Here is a 25,627-nt window from a genome sequence, read left to right as displayed (position 1 = left end):
TATCATAAACCCAACCTGTCTATAAATAGGACTTATACCCTCCACACGCCAGTGTGTGAGTGTGTGTGTGTAAGTTCAGGTTTGGCAAATGGTGGACCTTCTCCCTCATTAACTTAGAGAGAGATGGTCTTAATTGGGCCATGGCATTAAACAACCTTGGCAGAGAGAGGGGAGAGAAGTATCTATCCCTTAGGTCTTCATCTGTCCGAGAGAGAGAGAGAGAGAGAGAGAGAGAGAGAGAGAGAGAGAGAAAGAGACAGGTAGTCAGAGACAGATAGAGAGAGGGAAATAGAGACAGGCAGTCAGAGACAGATAGAGAGAGGGAAAGAGAGACAGGCAGTCAGAGACAGATAGAGAGAGGGAAAGAGAGACAGGCAGTCAGAGACAGATAGAGAGAGGGAAAGAGAGACAGGCAGTCAGAGACAGATAGAGAGAGGGAAAGAGAGACAGGCAGTCAGAGACAGATAGAGAGAGGGAAAGAGAGACAGGCAGTCAGAGACAGATAGAGAGAGGGAAAGAGAGACAGGCAGTCAGAGACAGATAGAGAGAGGGAAAGAGAGACATGTAGTCAGAGACAGATAGAGAGAGGGAAAGAGAGATAGGCAGTCAGAGACAGATAGAGAGCGGGAAAGAGAGACATGTAGTCAGAGACAGATAGAGAGAGGGAAAGAGAGACAGGCAGTCAGAGACAGATAGAGAGAGGGAAAGAGAGACATGTAGTCAGAGACAGATAGAGAGAGGGAAAGAGAGACAGGCAGTCAGAGACAGATAGAGAGAGGGAAAGAGAGACAGGCAGTCAGAGACAGATAGAGAGCGGGAAAGAGAGACATGTAGTCAGAGACAGATAGAGAGAGGGAAAGAGAGACAGGCAGTCAGAGACAGATAGAGAGAGGGAAAGAGAGACATGTAGTCAGAGACAGATAGAGAGAGGGAAAGAGAGACAGGCAGTCAGAGACAGATAGAGAGAGGGAAAGAGAGACAGGCAGTCAGAGACAGATAGAGAGAGGGAAAGAGAGACAGGCAGTCAGAGACAGATAGAGAGCGGGAAAGAGAGACATGTAGTCAGAGACAGATAGAGAGAGGGAAAGAGAGACAGGCAGTCAGAGACAGATAGAGAGAGGGAAAGAGAGACATGTAGTCAGAGACAGATAGAGAGAGGGAAAGAGAGACAGGCAGTCAGAGACAGATAGAGAGAGGGAAAGAGAGACAGGCAGTCAGAGACAGATAGAGAGAGGGAAAGAGAGACAGATAGAGAGAGGGAAAGAGAGACAGATAGAGAGAGGGAAAGAGAGACAAGCAGTCAGAGACAGATAGAGAGAAAGAGAGAGGGGGAGGGGGAGGGAAGAGAGAGAGCAGGTGGGTATGAAAAATGCCAATAGGTATGAGCATGTAGGGATATCTGGATGTCTGGATGTCTGATGTGTAACTTTGGTTAGGATAAAATACAGTATGTCAGACAAATACACCCACCCCTACACACACTCCACACACACAGACACAGAGACAAATGCGCACACACACAACACTGGTGATCTCAAACCGAGGCGTAATGAATCTCTTTCAGAGAATTCTCAGCACTGTCATTAGGGTTATTTTTAGAGACTCCCCAGATAGAGACCCTGGACCTTGGATTGACTGAGGAAACCACACACACTGTACGCCAACTCTAATGACTCTACTCATGCAAAGATACACTGATGTATTTTGTCATGCACACACACACACACACACACACACACACACCATGATTGACAAGATAAGTCCGACAAGGGACAGGCTTGTGATAGTGTCCCATTACTCTCCATTAGATGCAGCCATTACCTACAAGCCCATAACTATTAACCACACACTCACATACATACATACCACACATACTCTCCTGTGTCCCTTCCTTCATCTGGGAGTCTGGACGATGAACTCAATTATTTCCTCATTAACTGACAGGCGAGACGGAGATCTGCTATGATTGACCCCTGTTTCCATGGAACTGATAGTTTTCCATTCCTGCATACAAATGAGTCAGACTGTCCTGGGAGGCACAAACACACACACACACGTACACACACACACACACACACGCACACACACACACACACACACACACACACACTGTCCCAGGAGGCAGTCCAGCTCTACAAATGCAGGGTGACAGGCCTGCTGCCTCGTGTTAGGGGAACACAGAGCTACAGGAAGGGGACAGAACTGGGGGCATGTAAGGAGGGGTGGGGGACAGGGGACAGACAGATACATGGACTGAGCTGGGGTGGGGATGAAAGGCAGATCAGACGAAGAAAGTGGTGTGGGTTTGTTTGTCTCAGAAAGCCTTATATTGCAACGAGGCTATGAAAGTATTGGTTTACAGTTTTATTATGGCACATATTCTATGAAGGAAGAGAATATTGTGTTTCATTTATACCCAACACACACTAGCACACACACTTTACATTCATATACATTGTAATATTGTTTTATGGTGGTATTATACATTTTGTATTGTAAATATGTAGTGGTGTAATAATGTTACATGATGTACTGTTTTATCTTTTGTTTAATGTGTAATGTAAGTTCCTTAATGTGTTTGGAACCCAGGAAGAGTAGCTGCTGCCTTGGCAGGAACTAATGGGGATCCCTAATAAATACAAATACAAATGAAGTAATGTAACTACAGGTACCAGCAACATATTGATAGGCTACCAGAGCCCAGATTTGACAGGAGGACTGCGATTGTCCTGGGAGTGGAACTAGAGAATTTTAAATTTGTCATTACCTCAAAAAGAGCCATGTATTAGCCTACTTTGATTTCCTGTTGCAGAGAGAATCTGTTGCATCTCGTAGTGGAGAAGAGAAAACAGGCCATCCTCCTCCTCCTCGTTGTCTTCATCCTGTACGTGTCCATCAGAGCAGCAGATAGCCTCGCAGAAATGTTTCTGGGTCTATACAACGCACAGACATGCACGCACGCACGCGCGCACGTGCACACACACACACACACACACACACACACACGACAGGAAAGGGAAAAGGAGAAAAGGGACTGGCCTCTGGTAAAAGAGAATATGGAAAATGAAGTGCCTCTCATTCCTCTCGTATAATGAGAGAGACTCAGACGGGGGAATATTTTCTGGCCTTTTCTCTCTCTGTGCTCCAGAGACATTCATTTGTTCATTCTTTCTGACGAACACGAGAATCTTCTGTTTTTTTGGACTTGAAGAAAAAGAGAAAAGGTGAGCGGTGTCTCCGAGTATGGCGCCTGTCAAAACTCTGAGTATGGCTCCTACACTCTTAGAAAAAAAGGAGTTACCTAGAAACTAAAAGGGTTATTCCGCTGTCCCCATAGTAGAACCCTTTGAAGAACCATTTTTGGTTCCAGGTAGAGAACCCTTTTAGGTTCCATTTGGATCCTTTCCACAGAGGGTTCTACATGGAACCAAAAATGGTTCTCCCTGGATCATAAACGAGATCTCCTATGGCGACAGCCAAATAACCCTTTTTTTTAAAGAGTGTATAACCAAACAAACAAACAAACAAACAAACAAACACACACACACACACACACACACACACACACACACAGAGAGACACTCTTTCCAGAGTTCAAAGCTCCAGTCACACACATCACTCTGAATATGTCCCCAACATAAAGTACTGGCATTAAAAACATCCCAACTAGCTTCACAGAGTTGGTAGCTAGCTAGCCATTGGTTCTGCTTTGCTGCAGTCAAACTCAGTAAACTCTCCATCTCTCCCACACACACAGTCATGTGAACACATGTCCAGGAGCAGAGGAGTCTTAATTTTCTTGTCTTCTTCATTAGTCAGTGTACCTGTAGGTCCCACTCCAGTAATCAGGAAGCTGTTTGCATAGTCACAGCTAGGAGGACCAGGGAGGTGTGTGTGACTAACACAAGAGGACTGACTCACTGGCTCGCTCTACATTGTCTAAAAGTCTGTTCTCTCCTCGCCTCCTCTCCTTCATTGCACTGATTTGAAAGATCTGACCACGTTAAAGCCAGCCTAATGATGAGCTTCCACCATATTGTTTCCACTTAGCAAATCTTTCCCAATCAGTGTAGATGAAGGGGAGGAGAAGAGGGGAGGGCGGTTTGATAAACCCTTGAGCCAAAGTGGCAGGTGACGGAGACAGAGACCGGGGGAGGAATGACAAATAGATCATCTCATGGTGATGAAGACCACTTATAGCACCACAGCTACAGTTTAAGTTGGAAGTTTACATACACCTTAGACAAATACATTTAAACTCCGTTTTTCACAATTCCTGACATTTAATCCTAGTAAAAATCCCCTGTCTTAGGTCAGTTAGGATCACCACTTTATTTTAAGACTGAAATGTCAGAATAAGAATGTAGAGAGAATTATTTATTTCAGCTGTTATTTCTTTCATCACATTCCCAGTTTACATACACTCAATTAGTATTTGGTAGCATTGCCTTTAAATTGTTTAACTTGGGTCAAAGCTTCCCACAATAAGTTTGGTGAATTTTGGCCCATTCCTCCTGACAGAGCTGGTGTAAAAGAGTCAGGTTTGTAGGCTTCCTTGCTCGCCCATTTCTGTAGGCCCATCCCTCAGATTTTTACCATAACAGAGGCGGGGCACTGTTTTTGCCCTTTAAACAGCTGCATATTATCAAGATATCAAAGTGTCACCAACAAAAAGGTAAACAATAGTCCTATAGCGAATGCAGCATATGACGTTCATTTTTCACATGTAAATAGCACTTTTCAGTAGTGCTCAAAGCATGCCGTTCCATGAGCGCAGCATTTACTTTTCAACTCAAATCAACGAGCCCAATCAGTCCTACATGACAACAAAATCCTAAACAACAGAGTAGGGCTGGCTAATAAGTCCTTAGTTTGGGGGTCATGCTCAGGTAAAACAATTAGGCTAATCTATACTTCCATATTTCAATGTCCTATTCTTGAAGAGTAAGGGGAATAACATTTATTGGAATGACTGGAATTCTGATATATATTTTGGTTTTAATGTAAAGCTATAATTTAATCATATATATATATATATATATGTAGTATAAAGCAATAGGTTAAAAGAAGCCTACATAACCAACCCATAAATAGGGCTAGGCGTCCAGCCAGCGGGACACAGGTCGACAACTTCTGGTGAAATTGGAGGCCGCACAATTCAAATAAATAATCATAAAAATGATGGATATTAAACATCTAGGTACATACAACTGTCTTATATTGGTTAAAAGCTTAAATCATTGTTAATCTAACTGCATTGTCCGATTTACAATAGGCTTTACAGTGAAAGCATGCCTTGCGATTGTTTGAGGACGGTGCCCCACATCAAAATATTTTTCAACCAGCACAGGCTTCATAAAATCACAAATAGCTATTAAATATTCACTTACTTTAAAAAAATCTTCCTCTGATTTGCAATCCAAAGGTTCCCAGCTACAACATGAATGGTTGTTTAGTTAGATAAAATCCTTCTTTATATTCCCAAAGGTCAGTTTAGTTGGCGCCATCGATTTGAGTAATCCACTCGTTCAACAGGAGAGAAAGGAATCCAAAAAGCTACCGCTAAACTTTGTTAAAATAAGTCAAAATATGTTTCTATCCAATCCCCAGGTACCCTAAAATGTAATTAAACTATAATATTTGATAGTATGTTCAATAGGAAAGTAAAATTAGCAGGTGCATGTCCTCTTCATCGCGCGTGCAGACTGATTTCCAACTCTGACTCCCAGTACCAAAACTCAAAATTCTTCCTCATTTGGGAAGAAACAAGCCTGAAACCTTGAACAAAGACTGTTGACATCTAGTGGAAGCCATAGGAATTACAATCTGTGAGCTGGAATTGCATAGCTTTCCATTGCATGGGCTCTCAAAATAAAAAAAATTCTGGTTGGTTTTTCTTTGGATTTTCTCCTACCATATCAATTGTGTTATAGTCTAATACATTATCTTTAACATGTCTACAAACTTCAAAGTGTTTTCTATCCAGTGGTACCAATTATATGCATATCCTGGCTTCTCAGCCTGAGTAACAGGCAGTTTACTTTGGGCATGTCAGTCAGACAGGAAGTGGAGAAAAATAGACCCTAGCCTGAAGAAGTTTGAAATTAAATTGAACATCCATTTATGGCCAGCTATGTAAACTATGTTATGTTTAACGTTGCTTTGTCCTGAAATAGATGTCATTTTTGTCTTCTTATAATACGTCTTAAGGGGAAAGTAATCTAAAAGTAACGGAATGTAATCAGATTACATTACTGAGTTTGGGTAATCCAAAAGTTGTGTTACTGATTACAATTTTGGACAGGTAACTAGTAACTGTAATGGATTACATTTAGAAAGTAACCTACCCAACCCTGACGGTAACTATACCTCTCATCTCATGGAACAGTAATTCCATTACAGGGAGTAACTCCAGGTCCACAGGTGAAGGGTTTGTGGCGTGCACCTGTAGGTGTAAAAATTATTTTAATAATGACAGTTGCCGAGTGGAGAATGTATCTTACAGTCCTAGGAGTGTCTGGGGAGCTATTGGTCGCCCTATCCCCTGATTTAGCTGTCTTGCTGAGTGGTTTTTATTACAGGTTTCCCCCACCCTGGCGACCATTGAATGTAAGGCTGGTGCCACAGCTGGAATCAGCAGGGCACTAGGATTGGGACAAGAGCTGGAAAGGCAACACCCGTAGGTAATAGACCTGGAGCAGGGGTAAACTAGGCTAGCTCACTAATCACAAGGGAGAGGTGTGTCGAGCATGACAGCCTCCACAATAACCATCATCCCCGCTTCAAATCCCCATGACAGTACCATGGGAAATGATCTCTAACCTTGTGCATATTTAGCAGGACAGTGTCTTATAAACATATGGTAAACATGTTTTATTAAGGTACCAATATGTTAACCAACCTACCACACATCATCAATACCACTGCAAAATTGCAAGACTACTACGCTCTTTAGTATATCTTGACTTGTTTAATAGCTAAATAAAAGCATGGTAGACTACATGGTTCTTGTGTAACCTTATAAGTTTACCTCATAATACCGGTATAACAGCGCCATCTTGTGGAACGTATATAGACATGCGTGACACAGTCGGGACTTTTTGCACAGTTGATTTTATTAATGAAAGTGAGCATAATAATAATCATAATAATAATAATAGTAATAATACAAACATTTTGTTTGTTGTTTGTGTGCTATCAAAGGACTCTTCCTTATCTCAACTACATCATGTCCTTGTGGTAATACTATAGACTATAAGACATCTGGATGAGAATCAGACATTTACAACATGAAGAGAATAGGGAGGCAGAAAATAAACCATATCAAACCGTACCCATGGCATTTATATACATACAAACTTGTGCAATATTGCATTAGATCAGACATATTCTAACACAGTAATGTATGTAATGATGACAGAGATGATTTGTATTTCTGACATGGAAGTGCAGGGCTGTGTTAGAACAGTTAGTATATAATATATACAGATGGGGAAGAGAATTTATACAATCTATTCCTTACGCCTCTGTCTATATCTTGCTTGAAAGCACGCCCGTGCACACCCGTGCCCCCACACACACACATTCACTCACTCAGACGTTCCATTGGAAGCCATTCTAGGCTGTCAGTGCGATGTACCCTTAAAATCCTTCCCCAGTGCTCTTCCTGTCCTCTCATTTGATGGCCTGCCAGATGATGATAGCCAGGACGGTGACCACCAGAGACACCACCATGGCCAGCATACACATCCTCTTACGGGACTTCCTCTACAGGGGGAGGGAGCACAAACAGGCCGTGATTTGTGACTGGAAATATTAATTTGTTCTTAACTGACTCGCCTGGTTAAATGAGTGTTCGGACTTATCTACAAATCAAACATGGCCCATGTTGTGATGGTGTTGATACCAGGTAGCAGGGCTGACACAATTGTTGTATAATTGTGTAACCGACAAGTATGGACAATAACCAAAACTATTGTCAGAATGGTCTTAATACGTTTTAGGAGAGGGGATGAAACTTTATTTTCATGTAGAAATAGTTTACCTAATAGCAGTTTTTCCTTATTACATGAAGAGGGTCAAGTTATTTTACAAGCAGAACGGCACGTTGGGAGGAAAAGCTTCCTTTCCAAAAGTTCCAAATGGTCAAAACCATTAGTTTTTGAGACAAGGGTGTCATGACGTAGGCTTGATGGGGAGGTTTATAACCCCCATAAATAGCCCCCCCCCATTTCTCTCTCTCTATTCTATAGAGTTGACTCTTGAAAAAGCCCTTTGTTAACTTTGAGATTCTGGGCACATCAAAAGGAGGGAAACGGAACCATATTTCGGTAGTCCAACCAGTTGAAAATATGCGTTAGGACTTAATGAATATGATGTCAGTTCAGTTTGCGTCTGAGGCATGATTATTGATGACAGGATGACATAAACTATATCTTGGAAAGTCAACACATTCTAGTTATCAGATTCACATGGAATTGTTCTGCAATTTAAATGTTTAAATATTAAACTATTTGTGAAACGATTAAATGTAATATTAGCTTCTTAAATGAGAGAACGGTTTATCATCGAGAAACTATGCTCAACTCAGTGGCCCCGCCCATGTGAACAGACACTGGTTGTAAACTACGAAACATGGGCCTCTCTCCCAATCCTATATAAGCCCCTTTACGAAAATGTAACTTCCTGTTCCAAGGACGTGCGGACTGGCAGTCCCGACGTTGAAAGGACAAAGACCACTTACAGAACTAAGCCAGCATCAGCAAGAACCTAACGCAATTGGCATTGAATTTCAATGTGAAGGTGACAACCTACACGCCGGAAGGATGAATTTCGACTATACCAGCCAGAATATAGCATGAGCTTAAAGTATGACCACTTGGTGTGAACTTTGAACTCTTATTCACTAAAGAAGTGCTACCCCCTCCGCCTGCTAAACGTGGGCTAGGAGAGGATGGACAGAGTATCCATTCTACCACGCTCCAGTTCACCACTAGACAGTCTTCAGAGGACCAGAGATCCATGCTGGACAACCCGGCCTACGATCTACGACCAATCTACGGAGCTCAGAGTAAATATTTATTGTATTTTCCTTTTTCAAATGGGCGGTAATTTAGAATGCATAAGATACTGTATTTACGATAGCATAGCTTCTCCCTTTGTTACTCAGTCTTCCAGCTCTTTCACTCAAACCCAAACCCCCTCTCTGTGTGTAACCAGCTGTCATATCTGTTCCGTCCACTAGGGACGTTTTCCTTTATGAAATCATTTGTAATCAATGTATGATACAATCTGTGTATATGTAATTCTGTGTGATTATTTTGGTATTTAGTAAATAAATGATTAAAGCTAATTTTGTATTGCTGATTCAACTGGTTAGCCAGGGTTCGTGAAGATAACCAAGAATTTACAACTTTCAGATGAGACTGAAATAAGGTGACGATTAAATATTGACTGTTACTGAAGTAAAAGATCACTAGGTCTTTAAGAGTTTATTCAGAAGGTAACAGCTCTATAAACATTATATTGTGGTGCCCCGACTGTCTAGTTAATTATCTACCTGATTAGCTAATGTTAATAATGTTAATTACAGAAAAATGATTTTATAGAATAGCATGTCATATCACTTAATCCGGCATAGCCAAAGACACGACAGGGGTATCACCAAAGCTGTGTTGTATTCATTAGGTATAAAAACAACATTAGGTATATTTTCCGTTAGTCAGCACCTCTACACTAAAAAAAATTATCTGGGTGTGTGCCAGCTCATGCTTTTTATTAGACTAGTATTCATTAGGTATGCTATAGCTAATTTTCAAAGATGCATTATAAGGTCAAACATTTTTCAACAAAAATGACAATTATGACAATAATGGTGGTCATTCCATGATTGTCACAGCCCTACCTGGTAGTAGGCGGCCCTTTGGAGCTGTCCGGTCCCTCTGTCTACATGGACCTCTGCACTCTCCACGTTAGCCTCAATGCTGTCTGCGAAACAGAGAGGAGAGGTGACACAGTGAAGGGCAGGGTCACAGGAGCCAGGACTGATACAGTATCAGATGGAATTCTAAACCATCACAGACAGCAACCTTCTGAACCAGCATGATATCAAACCAGAGAGGGAGAAAATCCATTTCACGTCTACTAACCGATCATCTCTCCCTGGTCGTGGATCATCACAGCCAGGTCCTTAAAGATCTGGTTTACATCCATGATGTCAGACTGGACGGAGAGGAGAAGGAGAAAATCACCACCAGGGTTAGTTAGGCTGAAGTCCAAATCGAACCCTACTCCCTATCCCCTACCCCAGTCCTGTCAGATTTACAGCAGTGGCTGTACTCGGGAATAGGGGCTAAGGGCAGGCTATAGGAGGACAGGCTCTGTGTAATGGCTGGAATGGAATAAATGGAACGGTATCAAACATGTGGTTTCCATATGTTTGACGTGTTTGATACTGTTCCATTTATTCCATTCCAGCCATTACACAGAGCCTGTCCTCCTATAGGTCCTCCCACCAGCCTCCACTGACTAGAGTTTGGGCAAAGGGTTGATTTGGAATTCAACAATATGCCAAATGACTAAAATGTAAATGTAGTGTGGCTTTGTGATTCCTGTGTGGAATGTGAGTGGAGCTGGTAGCTGGGTGAGTACCTCTAGCTGCCTGATGTTGGTCTCTCTCTCCTTGATGACCTCCAGGTCCTCCTCTGTGACCTCTGGCTCCTCCAGCTGCTGGGTCTGACTCTGACTCCAGTCATCATCATCTCTACACACACACCAAACACACACACGAACGGGCACAGACACACACAAACACACACCTTAGTTACAACTTAACATTTTTATTCTAACAGAATATTTGATAGGATTCTACCTAAACTGTGTACCTACTTTTCAAATGTAACAAGTTGTTCATCGACGTTCCCCTCATCTTCCTGCTTAAATAAAAACCAACCCATCATTGAAACACTCTCATTCACATTGCATTACACTAATAAGTCTGTAATATGACAATGCATTTCTAATAACACTATTGGTGAGTGACTATGACAGATGGCTAATTCTAGGCCAATGAGAAAGCAGGGTGTTTACTGTGAGGCGGGACCCGGCCCGGGCCCTGGCCACGGATTCCCTCTCCTTCTCGGCCGCCCGTCGCTGGACTGCCTGGAAGTTGTTGAGCGCTGCAGAGAAGTCATTCATCAGTCGGTCCTTCTGGATCTTCTGCTGTCTCTGGAAGGATCAATCACACAATACAGTAAAGTTGATTAGAGTAGAGTAGTGTAGAGTATAGTAGAGCACAGTAAAATAGAGTAGAGTAGAGCAGAGCAGAACAGAATAGATTCAGTAGGATATACTGTATAATGAGATGTCCTCGCCAGAGTTAGATATGATTTACACATTTGGGTTGTTAGATAAGATGATATACTGTATCAGGATACTTTAACTTCCACTCACCTGTTCAGAGGGAGGGAGAGGCAGGGAGCCCAGATCTTTCAGGTGTCTGTTGGTCTCTTTGGCCAGCTGGTTGGTGTAGTGCTGTACCTGCTGGCTGTGAGTAGCAAACACACAAACACACATACATACAGTTGAAGTCGGAAGTTTACATACACCTTAGCCAACTACATTTGAACTAAAAAAATGTTTTACAATTCCTGACATTTAATCCGAGTAAAATGTCCCGGTCTTAGGTCAGTTAGGATCACCACTTTATTTTTAAAATGTGAAATGTCAGAATAATAGTAGAGTGAATGATTTATTTCAGCTTTAATTTCTTTCATTACATTCCCAGTGGGTCAGAAGTTTACATACACTCAATTAGTATTTGGTAGCATTGCCTTAAAATGGTTTAACTTGGGTCAAACATTTCAGGTAGCCTTCCACAAGCTTCCCACAATAAGTTGGGTGAATTTTGGCCCAATACTCCTGACAGAACTGGTGGTGTAACAGAGTCAGGTTTGTAGGCCTCCTTGCTCGGCACACGCTTTTTCAGTTCTGCCCACACATTTTCTATAGGATTGAGGTCAGGGCTTTGTGATGGCCACTCCAATACCTTGACTTTGTTGTCCTTAAGCCATTTTGCCACAACTTTGGAAGTATGCTTGGGGTCTGTAACAATCTGGGTGTCATGGGTGTGAAGTCAGGTGCAGGAAACAGAGAGTTCAAGGTAGTGCTCTTTAATGCACACACGGCGAACATAGGCCACGAAACACTGGGTGCTAAAAAACAAATGCCCCAAACACAGAGACTAAAACAGTCCAGCAAAACCCACGAACAGGAACAAACACGTTCAACTCCAACATACACAAATGTTACACAAACAATCCCGCACAAAGAAACAGGCTGGCTGGCTGACTAAGAAAGCCCAACTAATCACCACAATGCATAAATCATGGCCTCTAAACCTTCAAGCTGCATACTGGACCCTATTCCAACTAAACTACTGAAAGAGCTGCTTCCTGTGCTTGGCCCTCCTATGTTGAACATAATAAACGGCTCTCTATCCACCGGATGTGTACCAAACTCACTAAAAGTGGCAGTAATAAAGCCTCTCTTGAAAAAGCCAAACCTTGACCCAGAAAATAGAAAAAACTATTGGCCTATATCGAATCTTCCATTCCTCTCAAAAATTTTAGAAAAGGCTGTTGCGCAACAACTCACTGCCTTCCTGAAGACAAACAATGTATACGAAATGCTTCAGTCTGGTTTTAGACCCCATCATAGCACTGAGACGGCACTTGTGAAGGTGGTAAATTACATTTTAATGGCATCGGACCGAGGCTCTGCATCTGTCCTCGTGCTCCTAGACCTTAGTGCTGCTTTTGATACCATCGATCACCACATTCTTTTGGAGAGATTGGAAACTCAAATTGGTCTACACGGACAAGTTCTGGCCTGGTTTAGATCTTATCTGTCGGAAAGATATCAGTTTGTCTCTGTGAATGGTTTGTCCTCTGACAAATCAACTGTAAATTTCGGTGTTCCTCAAGGTTCCGTTTTAGGACCACTATTGTTTTCACTATATATTTTACCTCTTGGGGATGTCATTCGAAAACATAATGTTAACTTTCACTGCTATGCGGATGACACACAGCTGTACATTTCAATGAAACATGGTGAAGCCCCAAAATTGCCCTTGCTAGAAGCATGTGTTTCAGACATAAGGAAGTGGATGGCTGCAAACGTTCTACTTTTAAACTCGAACAAAACAGAGATGCTTGTTCTAGGTCCCAAGAAACAAATAGATCTTCTGTTGAATCTGACAATTAATCTTAATGGTTGTACAGTCGTCTCAAATAAAACTGTGAAGGACCTCGGCGTTACTCTGGACCCTGATCTCTCTTTTGAAGAACATATCAAGACCATTTCAAGGACAGCTTTTTTCCATCTACGTAACATTGCAAAAATCCGAAACGTTCTGTCCAAAAATGATGCAGAAAAATTAATCCATGCTTTTGTCACTTCTAGGTTAGACTACTGCAATGCTCTACTTTCCGGCTACCCGGATAAAGCACTAAATAAACTTCAGTTAGTGCTAAATACGGCTGCTAGAATCCTGACTAGAACCAACCTTTTTTATCATATTACTCCAGTGCTAGCCTCTCTACACTGGCTTCCTGTCAAAGCAAGGGCTGATTTCAAGGTTTGACTGCTAACCTACAAAGCATTACATGGGCTTGCTCCTACCTATCTCTCTGATTTGGTCCTGCCGTACATACCTACACGTACGCTACGGTCACAAGACGCAGGCCTCCTAATTGTCCCTAGAATTTCTAAGCAAACAGCTGGAGGCAGGGCTTTCTCCTATAGAGCTCCATTTTTATGGAACGGTCTGCCTACCCATGTCAGAGACGCAAACTCGGTCTCAACCTTTAAGTCTCTACTGAAGACTCATCTCTTCAGTGGGTCATATGATTGAGTGTAGTCTGGCCCAGGAGTGGGAAGGTGAACGGAAAGGCTCTGGAGCAACGAACCGCCCTTGCTGTCTCTGCCTGGCCGGTTCCCCTCTTTCCACTGGGATTCTCTGCCTCTAACCATATTACAGGGGCTGAGTCACTGGCTTACTGGGGCTCTCTATACCGTCCCTGGAGGGGGTGCGTCACCTGAGTGGGTTGATTCACTGATGTGGTCATCCTGTCTGGGTTGGTGCCCCCCCCACTCCCTTGGGTTGTGCCGTGGCGGAGGTCTTTGTGGGCTATACTCAGCCTTGTCTCAGGATGGTAAGTTGGTGGTTGAAGATATCCCTCTAGTGGTGTGGGGGCTGTGCTTTGTCAAAGTGGTTGGGGTTATATCCTTCCTGTTTGGCCCTGTCCGGGTGTGTCCTCAGATGAAGCCACAGTGTCTCCTGACCCATCCTGTCTCAGCCTCCAGTATTTATGCTGCAGTAGTTTATGTGTCGGGGGGCTAGGGTCAGTTTGTTATATCTGGAGTACTTCTCCTGTCCTATTCGGTGTCCTGTGTGAATCTAAGTGTGCGTTCTCTAATTCTCTCCTTCTCTCTTTCTTTCTCTCTCTCGGAGGACCTGAGCCCTAGGACCATGCCCCAGGACTACCTGACATGATGACTCCTTGCTGTCCCCAGTCCACCTGGCCGTGCTGCTGCTCCAGTTTCAACTGTTCTGCCTGTTCTGCCTCGTCTCAAATAAAACTGTGAAGGACCTCGGCGTTACTCTGGACCCTGATCTCTCTTTTGAAGAACATATCAAGACCATTTCAAGGACAGCTTTTTTCCATCTACGTAACATTGCAAAAATCCGAAACGTTCTGTCCAAAAATGATGCAGAAAAATTAATCCATGCTTTTGTCACTTCTAGGTTAGACTACTGCAATGCTCTACTTTCCGGCTACCCGGATAAAGCACTAAATAAACTTCAGTTAGTGCTAAATACGGCTGCTAGAATCCTGACTAGAACCAACATTTTTTATCATATTACTCCAGTGCTAGCCTCTCTACACTGGCTTCCTGTCAAAGCAAGGGCTGATTTCAAGGTTTGACTGCTAACCTACAAAGCATTACATGGGCTTGCTCCTACCTATCTCTCTGATTTGGTCCTGCCGTACATACCTACACGTACGCTACGGTCACAAGACGCAGGCCTCCTAATTGTCCCTAGAATTTCTAAGCAAACAGCTGGAGGCAGGGCTTTCTCCTATAGAGCTCCATTTTTATGGAACGGTCTGCCTACCCATGTCAGAGACGCAAACTCGGTCTCAACCTTTAAGTCTCTACTGAAGACTCATCTCTTCAGTGGGTCATATGATTGAGTGTAGTCTGGCCCAGGAGTGGGAAGGTGAACGGAAAGGCTCTGGAGCAACGAACCGCCCTTGCTGTCTCTGCCTGGCCGGTTCCCCTCTTTCCACTGGGATTCTCTGCCTCTAACCATATTACAGGGGCTGAGTCACTGGCTTACTGGGGCTCTCTATACCGTCCCTGGAGGGGGTGCGTCACCTGAGTGGGTTGATTCACTGATGTGGTCATCCTGTCTGGGTTGGTGCCCCCCCCACTCCCTTGGGTTGTGCCGTGGCGGAGGTCTTTGTGGGCTATACTCAGCCTTGTCTCAGGATGGTAAGTTGGTGGTTGAAGATATCCCTCTAGTGGTGTGGGGGCTGTGCTTTGGCAAAGTGGGTGGGGTTATATCCTTCCTGTTTGGCCCTGTCCGGGTGTGTCCTCAGATGAAGCCACAGTGTCTCCTGACCCATCCTGTCTCAGCCTCCAGTATTTATGCTGCAGTAGTTTATGTGTCGGGGGGCTAGGGTCAGTTTGTTATATCTGGAGTACTTCTCCTGTCCTATTCGGTGTCCTGTGTGAATCTAAGTGTGCGTTCTCTAATTCTCTCCTTCTCTCTTTCTTTCTCTCTCTCGGAGGACCTGAGCCCTAGGACCATGCCCCAGGACTACCTGACATGATGACTCCTTGCTGTCCCCAGTCCACCTGGCCGTGCTGCTGCTCCAGTTTCAACTGTTCTGCCTTATTATTATTCGACCATGCTGGTAATTTATGAACATTTGAACATCTTGGCCATGTTCTGTTATAATCTCCACCCGGCACAGCCAAAAGAGGACTGGCCATCCCACATATGCTCTCTCTAATTCTCTCTTTCTTTCTCTCTCTCGGAGGACCTGAGCCCTAGGACCATGCCCCAGGAATACCTGACATGATGACTCCTTGCTGTCCCCAGTCCACCTGACCGTGCTGCTGCTCCAGTTTAAACTGTTCTGCCTTATTATTATTCGACCATGCTGGTCATTTATGAACATTTGAACATCTTGGCCATGTTCTGTTATAATCTCCAACCGGCACAGCCAGAAGAGGACTGGCCATCCCACATATGCTCTCTCTAATTCTCTCTTTCTTTCTCTCTCTCGGAGGACCTGAGCCCTAGGACCATGCCCCAGGAATACCTGACATGATGACTCCTTGCTGTCCCCAGTCCACCTGACTGTGCTGCTGCTCCAGTTTCAACTATTCTGCCTTATTATTATTCGACCATGCAGGTCATTTATGAACATTTGAACATCTTGGCCATGTTCTGTTATAATCTTCACCCGGCAAAGCCAGAAGAGGACTGGCCACCCCACATAGCCTGGTTCCTCTCTAGGTTTCTTCCTAGGTTTTGGCCTTTCTAGGGAGTTTTTCCTAGCCACCGTGCTTCTACACCTGCATTGCTTGCTGTTTGGGGTTTTAGGCTGGGTTTCTGTACAGCACTTTGAGATATCAGCTGATGTACGAAAGGCTATATAAATAAATTTGATTTGAATAACAGGTGTAACCAGTAAACAGGCAAGGAGGGGGAGGAAAGAATCTGTGGCAGCTAGTAGGCCGGCGACGACGACCACCACCCGAACGGGAAGGGGAAGACACCTTCGGTAGGAGTCGTGACAGGGTCATTGTCCATTTGGAAGACCCATTTGCGACCAAGCTTTAACTTCCTGCCTGACTGATGTCTTGAGATAGATTTTCAATATATCCACATAATTTTCCTCTTCCCTCATGATGCCATCTATTTTGTGAAGTGCACCAGTCCCTCCTGCAGCAAACCACCCCCACAAAATGATGCTGCCACCCCAGGGCTTCACGGTTGAGATGGTGTTCTTCGGCTTGCAAGCCACCCCCTTTTTCCTCTAAACATAACAATGGCCATTATGGCCAAACAGTTCTATTTTTGTTTCAATAGACCAGAGGACATTTCTCCAAAAAGTGGGATCTTTGTCTCCACGTGCAGTTGCAAACCGTAGTTTGTTTTTTTTATGGCGGTTTTGAAGCAGTGTCTTCTTCCTTGCTGAGCGGCCTTTCAGGTTATGTTTCAGGTTACGTTTTACTGTGGATATAGATACTTCTCTACCTGTTTCCTACAGCGTCTTCACAAGGTCCTTTGCTGTTGTTCTGGGATTGATTTACACTTTTCACACCAAAGTACATTCATCTCTAGGAGACAGAACGCGTCTCCTTCCTGGGCGGTATGACGGCTGCGTGGTCCCATGATGTTTATACTTGCGTGCTATTGTCTGTACAGATGAACGTGGTACCTTCAGGCGTTTGGAAATTGCTCCCAAGGATGAACCAGACTTGTGGAGGTCTACAATTTTTTTTCTGAGGTCTTGGCTGATTTCTTTTGATTTTCCCATGATGTCAAGCAAAGAGGCACTGAGTTTGAAGGTAGGCCTTGAAATACATCGACAGGTACACCTCCAATTGACTCAAATGATGTCAATTGGCTTATCAGAAGCTTCTAAAGCCATGACATAATTTTATGGAATTTTCCAAGCTGTTTGAAGGCACAGTCAACTTAGTGTATGTAAACTTCTGACCCACTGGAATTGTGATACAGTGAATTATAAGCGAAATAATCTGTCTGTAAACAATTGTTGGAAAAATTACTTGTGTCATGCACAAAGTAGATGTCCTAACCGACTTGCCAAAACTATAGTTTGTTTACATGAAATTTGTGGAGTGGTTGAAAAAGAGTTTTAATAACTCCAACCTAAGTGTTTGTAAACTTTTGACTTCAACTGTATATATTTCATTAGTGGTGCTCTTGCTGTCCCCATCAGTGGTGGAAAAGACTAACTGTTGATGCAGTCAGTTAGTGTAAGTAGTTACTTAGTTACTGAGTAGTAGTCAGTAGGAGTAGTCTGCAGTCGTGTCAGTAGTACTCACAGTCTGTCCTGCAGCTCTGGGGTCTCTTGCCTCGTCCCCATCTGGTACAGCATGTTTTTGATCTGCCCAGCTGTATAGCAAAACAAACACTGTGAAGTGAGCTGAACTAAGAGAAGGGGGAACTGAGAAAGCAGGATAGAACAACTCTTCTCTCTCTTTATCCCTCTTTCTCTCTCTCTCTCTAAATAGAGTACTATATACTGTAGGCATACTCAGGCTATTATTGTCTCAGAAGGTCCTCTTCTTGACTTCAGACATCTCTGCCTAATACTAGTTCATTTCAGAGAGGAGATCAGAAGTAGGTGGAAGACACAAATAGACCCAAAACATCAAGCCTTCTAGACTTATTTGTGATAGTAAATTGTCCAAAGTGTGAGTGTCTGGTGTTAGGGTAGGTTATAGAATAGAATGTGCCTACTTTAATATACCATATAGGGAAATGTGCATTGCAACAAGGTGTCGCTTGCAGCAGTAAAACACTGGGTTCTGTCACTGTCTTGTTCATTTCACCACTCACTGTTCTGTGTGATTTTCTGGATGTTGACACTGCATGTCTGGGTGAGGTTGCTGAAGTCTCGCGGCTGCGAGTGGTAGCTGTCTGTTCTCCCGTATGACATCCTTGCTCCTGGCGTGTCACACTCCGTAGTGGGAACTGAATTGTTGGACACACCTGTCATACAGTCACATATAGCAGCCTTCAAATATTCAAACAAGCACCATTATCAGAGTACATATAATATCGTCACTTGAAGCTACATAAGAGTAAGGCTTGGAAGGAAAAATAGTTGTGGTTTATCCTCCATCCGACCACATGGGTGGGCTATAATATATCGAAAACTTACAGTGCACATTGCCGCATAGGCTAGGCCACATTTCGTCATGAACGCAGGTTGTTTACAATCGGAGCGAAGGTTCGGCAGCCACCCGAGCCGACTGTAGGCTGGCTATCCATGTGCACATAACAAAAATACCAGTCTATTTGGCGCTCTACTTCATTATAATGGCCCAGATAACAGTAATTTACTGTTGCAAAAAAATATCCCAGAAATTGTATTCAGCGGGTCAACTATGACCAAGATATGAGGTCACGTTGTTATCATGTTAACTGATTATTAATTAGACATCTCTGTGAGCTGCTCATTTCATGATTGTAGGCTATAGTGTAGCCCAATTGAACATGAATGACTATTTAAGAATAGCCTCGGTCTAACACTGTTATTCAACCATAACATCTGAAATCTCGGCAAAAAATATAAAGTGACAGCGACAAGCCGGAATAACATTCAACATTTTTTATAGAGAGCCCTCAGTCAGTCTGACATGCTCATATAGGGTATTGGGTTCAATGAGTTGTATAGCCTATAGGCCACTAGCATAATTAAAAGACGCAAGACAAGCAATTCAACTTAATTAAGAAAACAGCAACACTTTGCATTGGGTTAGAAACAATTGTAACCAGCTCCATATTATGTGTTGAACGCGGTAGATACAACGTAGCCTATCCAGTTGAATCACTGACAGTTAGGGGCACTGGCAGTCGCAACGTAGCCTACTTTCTGGGTGTTTTTTTTACCAGTGTAGACAATCAATATAAATATGTTTTCTACTTACATCTGTAAAATGGTTGATACAATATTATGATAAAACCCTTACTTTCAATGGGATTGCAGTATAACGCGTCGTTTCCAGTTTATGTCTCTGTGTTATGAGATTTCTTTAAGACCGAGCCCATAATGCGACGTCACAGTATTTCAGCGTGCGCATGTCATTGTGTCAAAGTCGCTACTCTGCTCATTTTCTGAGGCAGCAGACAAAAACTCATCAACTGAAACAACATACTAGATCTGTACTACATAAGTAAAATAGCCACTTCGGGTCAAGTGTATCCCGATAGAAAAGTAACTCATTTTATGAATTCAGATTTGTTTATGTTAGGTTATAGGCTACTTTCTCTGTTGATGACAGATTCGTATCTCTGATATGAGCGTTGGGATATGATTGGAGTGCAACTCAATCTGCAGGTTCATTATTATCAAGCCACTATGAGCAACATCCGTCAGTCAGTCCTAAAATCTAGGTCAACATAACTAACGATAGAATAACTAAGCCTTTTGTTTTAATAGAGACCAGCAGTAGTAGGCTGCCCTGTGCCTGTCCCATGACTTTCACACTGCTTCTTATAATGGATCCCAAAAGGCTGCTGCACTGAGCTGCACTCACATGACCAGCCGGTGTCAGGCCCATTAGTAGGACATGAACAGATTGAGTGGGTAAAATGTTGCAACATGGTCTCAGAGCATTTCGTATTATTCTGTACTTACATCCGTGACATTCCATTTAGTCAAAATGCAAGCTGAGATCAACCACTGACTTTTAAATCATGACTTAAAAAACGTAAGCCTATGCAACATTAACCAATTAAAAACAGTACTGTAGCAATGAGGTTTGTGCAGTAGGCTATAGGCCCAATACATTATCACTGTGTATTGGCTATGCTGGAATTACCCTGCCAATGTTGTTCTTCTCAGACCATTTAGAAAAAAAAACTGGTAGATGATCACACTGGTAATAGATAATTTGTTGTATTACTCGTGAAGCACTGCTAAGTGAGCATAATTTTTATTTAACCTTATTTAACTAGGCAAGTCAGTTAAAAACACATTCTTATTTACAATAACGGCCTAGGAACAGTGGGTTAACTGCCTTGTTCAGGGGCAGAACGATAATATATATATATATATTTTTCGACTGATGGCCTACATCTGATGGTCAGTTTGAGGGGAGGGAGGGACCAGTGGTGAGACTGCCTCTCACCCGACTCATTGTCCCTACACCTTCCTTCCCTCTGCTGAGAAAAGAGGACAGTCTTCCAGCTGATGGCGAAACTCAAGTCACACTGCATTATTTCTGCCTCATGCACCAATTCATGTTGTTACTCCTATGTCCAGAGAAAGTGAAATATTCCTTGATATTAAAAGAGACAAGTTGATCGGAACACTTCACTATACTCATTCATTGCAGCTGCAGTACTGTTTGTAGCGTTTGGAAGTAGGGAGAATGCACATTTAATGTCTTATAGCGGTTTTGAACAAAGTGTTGACAGTGCTGAATAGCAACTTAAACATGAACTTACACATAAAAACAGCAGTTCTTTGCTGTATCCATTTTCTCTCTCTAGGCATGGTCTTAAAAGTTTTTAAATCTCAGTATCAACTTTGCTGTGCGTTTGATGCTTATTTTTTCCAGTCTATGGCTTGAGGAACTGTGCAGACACAGTCATCTGAGCCATATCTTTGGCCAGCTGTAGGCCTATAGATGCACTTGAGTTGTTCTCTGGGCCTGCCGGGTAGGCGGAGTTCTACCTTCAGACACATGAAATGGTTAAACATGGGAACACTATGCCTTCCCGGTGCTAGGGCAACAGGCAAAACAAAAACAAAAAATAGGAACGCAAGGCTTTATCGTTGTTTTTTTTACAGAAATGTTTGGTGATCGACTAGGAATGCCTTGGAGATCGACTGTTTGGTGACCACTGATTTAGTATATGTTACGTTTCATATGGTATGTATTAATTTGTTGATGTCCATCATCCAGTTCGTATGTTACCAATTGAAAAACGTACAATATGTTACAAATTTGCAAAACGTATATGTTACAAATTCCAATTTGTTGTGGCTAACGTTAGCTAGGTGTCTAACGCTAATGTTAACTAGCTCTAGGGGTTAAGGTTTGGAGAAGGGTTAGCTAAAAGGATTAAGGTTAGGGGGAGGGTTAAGTAAAAGTGTTAGGGTTGGGGGAAGGGTTAGCTAACATGCTAAGTAGTTGCTAAGTTGCTAATTAGCTAAAATGTAAAAATTGTCCATAATGATATTCGAACTCGCAACCTTTGGGGTATTAGACGTTCACATGATCCACCCACCCATTCCAACCTACTTTTGTTTTTGCCATAAGAAACCTTCTATGTAAGCATACCAAACTAAACATAACATACACATTTTTGTGTTCTGGATATACGTATACTATGTTACATTGAGTCTATGAGAACAGTCTGCAATGATAGACTCTCTCTCTGGTGCTGGGTGTGTGGAATGATTGAGGTAGCCAGATGCAAGCTGAATGGCTGTTTTACTATTGTTTCAGGATTCTGATTCCAGCCTATAATTGAGGATTCTAGGAAGGAATACTTTCCCCTCAATTAATTACTGGGCATCTGGTGAATTAAAAAAACAAACATATATCATAGTTTTTGTGCTTCTCTACTCTTGTTATTACAAGATCAGGTTTGTAGTTCATCTTTTCAAATAGAGTAACAGATTATTTTAGGGCCTTGAAGTGTGTTTCGGAATTAGGTTTTTCCACATTTTAATACATGTCGGTCTCAGAGCATCAATGTCACAAGTATTTATCGTCAAAAGCAAGAAATATGAACACTGGTGATGTGAGCTTGTAGATACTGATATTCTTTGCTGCAGTCAGCATGTGGTCTTGGAGCTATTATCACTGAACAAGCTGATCTGATACTGTATTTCTACTACAGTAATATGAGGCGATCTGTAGACTAGCCATAAATAATACCATCATATCCTGCTATACAGGACATAGCATTTGCCATTGATGAAACAGTTACACTTGTAATAACTCTGAAGAATAAGCATTCATAACCTATTTATTAAAGTATTTCATTATATTAAAAAATGTAAAAGCATTTATATTCATTTATTAAGCATTTATAATGTATTATTCATGTAAGATATTATAAAGTGAATACACGCACTTCCACATTGTCTTCTGTTGACGAGTATTTACATAAAGCAGAATCAACAATCCTGTCTGTACCACAGCTTTCAAATTATAACGTGGAGGAGAAAGGTTTAAAACACCCACTACACAGTCTTCCACTCCACAATAAGAAGCAAGTGACCCTAGATAGATAATCAATAGGTTGAATGGGGTGTCGAATAGGGATTATATTTCAATCTTGTTCTATTTTCCAGTGTGGACAATAAATATGAAAAAGGTAGCTATGTGAGGGAGGGAAAAGACAGGCTCAAACTAGCACCGCGGTCCTTGAAGATATGATTACAAAGACATCAAGCACCGAAACAAGCCTGTTCATTGGGCAATTGGAACCAAACCAGTGCCCAATAACCCCCCAAAAATGAGTGGGGGTGAGCAATAAAAATAAAAATTCAAACATGAGCGGGGCATCCTTTCCGTCACTGGAGCTGGGTTCACACGAATCATACACTGTGGTCTGTTCGCTTAGCTTAGCCCATTGCAAGTGTACGAGACACTGAAGACCAGCTACTCTTGGCAGGCAGGACGAGATGCCTTTACCCTTTGAACCTTCACACTGGGCTGTTCCAAACAATCCACATCGAGAGGTTGAGAGAGTCTGTCGACCAGGGGGTCTGCTAGCTCTACTGTGCCTTGGATGGGGCAGCAGCAGTTGGACCAGGAGGCTCCAGGGCAGGCCAGTGGCAGTCTGTGAGGGCATCATACAGCTCCTCACTCTCCTCCATGTACTGCCTGTTGGCTGCCACCACATCCAGTGCCACCATGGGGTCTGCAGGAGGCACACACACAAGGCACACAGACAAAGGGGCACAGCACGAGAGCCATGAAGATCAGACAGACTGGACAGTTTGTAGGCTATACTCCTGGCCTGGGTCCAATACATTATGTCAAATAGTGTCAAATACTTAAGCCACTTTTTTGTATAATGAAGATTGAGAAATGAAAGAAAACAGAGCACTCACACTCCAATCCATCATCTTCAGTCTCCCCATAACCCTAAAACAAAGAGACAGATCTTTCCTCACAACATGGTACCGCTTATGTATATGTAAAGAGCGATAGAGTAGAGGGGGTGGGAGAACACACCTGATTGCTATAGTCATAGTGGTTGTAGTTGTAACCTCCGTAGCTGCCCGTGTTCTGGTCATAGCCCCAGTTGGAGTAGTAGTCAGGGTACTGTTGGTAGTACTGGCTGTTGTTGTATGAGTATGGCTGATTGTACCTGTTGTCTGAGTAACCACCTCTGTTTATACAGGAAAGAAAACCTTTATGAATAAACATAATATTTATTAAAAATCAATATGCTATTTAAATTGAGTAATGAATGAAAAGCGTGGATTATTTGGGATATTTCCTACATCCGTGATGGGAGACAACTTGAACATACCAAACGAATGGAGTAAAAGTGCCTTCTTTCATCTACACACAACTACCTTCTCTACTGTATGAAAGGAGGCTCTGTTAGTCCCTGGACAAAGTCAGTTCAGAGGCATGCAGTACATACCTGTTCTCTCCTTGTCTTCCGTACGTGGCACGATTTAGTTTGAACCTCTTCGGCTGGAGAGAAGAGAGTTTTGTTCAGAATGGATTATTCCAAACGTTATTTATCTCTAATAAAGTTAATGGGTATATCAAGAGTTCACCATATGCCCTATACATATCCAATCTTCTCAGAGTGCCTGAGATAGGTGAAGGAGGTATGGGTCGATTCGAGATTGGAAATCAATGTGGAATCATTAAGTGCTGTGTGTGTGAGGTCCTGTACCGGTGTGGCTCCAGGGAGAGGCTTTCCATTGACTTTCCTGAGACACCTCTCAGCAGTGGCCTCGTCCGCCAGCTCAACAAAGCAATAGCCTGCTGCACCCCTACACAAAGTGGAGAAGGACCAAAACACATACATGTACGTGTCGTGTTTGTGCAATTTCTTCTGTTGTTGAACAGTGATAGTAATATACAGTGGCTACTAGACATTCCCAAAGACAAAAAAAAGTATATCAGTCATAACCCTTCAGTAGCCTAATGTTCACCCGTCTTACCAGTTCATTTTGTTCCGGATGATTCTCACCCCCACCACAAGCTCTCCCATGGTGGCGAATGCACGAGAGATGAACTTCTCGTCCATGTAAGGCTCTAGCTACAGGGGATGAGAGAAAAACACTAAGCTGAACAGAAAACATCTACTCTAGCTAGCTACTGTAAGTTACCTACACCCTGTAACTTAATGTGGCTAGCTAGCTACATTCAACTGAACATATTCTCAAACTTTCAGGGTCACTGACTTGGTGGTCTTTATCACCTGGAAATGACAGGCTTCATGAGACTAGAGGGCTCTTTAGGGCTTGTCAGTGAGCAAGAACTAGTTAACGTTGGCCAAATAATGAAAATGCCTGAGGGTGCATCTATTAGCTAACGAGCTAGCTACACTAGCTATCCTAAAGTGGGAGTCACACAAGAGCTAGGATATGCTAATGCTAGTTTTCTATGCATGCAACGTTATTATAATAACATATCAGGACTTACATTACCCATCCATAAGCAACTCATTTTGTTTACAATTTCAGATCACCAACGTAAGTGGAGCTTCATAACACACTGTGGTAAATCTACAGACTGCCATCTAGAGGATTTGTGGCTGGTGGTTGGGGGTGTGCCGTTCACTGTTGCATTATGGGATAGTAAA

At 42.8% G+C, this 25,627-nt stretch overlaps 2 protein-coding genes across 9 annotated transcripts; both read right to left on the bottom strand.

Annotated features, from left to right (window-relative positions):
* Positions 1-7,097: 7,097 nt before the first annotated feature.
* On the bottom strand, positions 7,098-19,903 carry LOC110512078 (syntaxin-12). Of its 8 annotated transcripts, none has more exons than XM_021592670.3 (10): positions 19,804-19,903; positions 18,668-18,820; positions 18,151-18,220; positions 11,452-11,545; positions 11,089-11,226; positions 10,888-10,934; positions 10,651-10,762; positions 10,149-10,221; positions 9,905-9,987; positions 7,098-7,767 (listed from the first exon to the last, which is right to left on the bottom strand). In XM_021592670.3, exons 2-10 carry the CDS (start codon positions 18,765-18,767, stop codon positions 7,675-7,677), a joined length of 810 nt encoding a protein of 269 aa, XP_021448345.1. In that variant the 5' UTR covers positions 18,768-18,820; positions 19,804-19,903; the 3' UTR covers positions 7,098-7,674. The 8 variants fall into 8 exon arrangements, with proteins under 8 accessions (XP_021448345.1, XP_021448346.1, XP_090083182.1 ...); XM_021592671.3 differs by having other exon boundaries at positions 18,668-18,802; XM_090227056.1 differs by having other exon boundaries at positions 10,888-10,931; positions 19,804-19,898.
* A 2,895-nt stretch (positions 19,904-22,798) lies between these two features.
* Positions 22,799-25,624, bottom strand: LOC110512109 (tRNA selenocysteine 1-associated protein 1). Its single transcript, XM_021592684.3, has 7 exons — positions 25,468-25,624; positions 24,984-25,081; positions 24,713-24,812; positions 24,452-24,504; positions 24,034-24,190; positions 23,910-23,943; positions 22,799-23,716 (listed from the first exon to the last, which is right to left on the bottom strand). Exons 1-7 carry the CDS (start codon positions 25,489-25,491, stop codon positions 23,571-23,573), a joined length of 612 nt encoding a protein of 203 aa, XP_021448359.3. The 5' UTR covers positions 25,492-25,624; the 3' UTR covers positions 22,799-23,570.
* Positions 25,625-25,627: the final 3 nt, after the last annotated feature.

The sequence above is a fragment of the Oncorhynchus mykiss genome, chromosome 3 (assembly GCF_057628025.1).
Source record: "Oncorhynchus mykiss isolate SJ-2025 chromosome 3, ASM5762802v1, whole genome shotgun sequence".
NCBI lineage: Eukaryota > Metazoa > Chordata > Actinopteri > Salmoniformes > Salmonidae > Oncorhynchus > Oncorhynchus mykiss.
The sequence above is the reverse complement of the archived record's forward strand: the minus strand, read 5'-3'. Positions and strand labels throughout refer to the sequence as shown.

Coding starts and splice junctions, on each gene's coding strand:
- LOC110512109 (XM_021592684.3), bottom strand. CDS start 25,491: ATGAGTTGCTTATGGATGGGTAAT. Junction 24,191..24,451: donor GGAAGACAAGGAGAGAACAG/GTATGTACTGCA, acceptor CTGTATAAACAG/AGGTGGTTACTCAGACAACA. Junction 23,944..24,033: donor ACTATGACTATAGCAATCAG/GTGTGTTCTCCC, acceptor TCTTTGTTTTAG/GGTTATGGGGAGACTGAAGA.
- LOC110512078 (XM_021592670.3), bottom strand. CDS start 18,767: ATGTCATACGGGAGAACAGACAGCTACCACTCGCAGCCGCGAGACTTC. Junction 18,221..18,667: donor CCAGAAAATCACACAGAACA/GTGAGTGGTGAA, acceptor TTTGCTATACAG/CTGGGCAGATCAAAAACATG. Junction 11,227..11,451: donor CTCTCCCTCCCTCTGAACAG/GTGAGTGGAAGT, acceptor TGATCCTTCCAG/AGACAGCAGAAGATCCAGAA.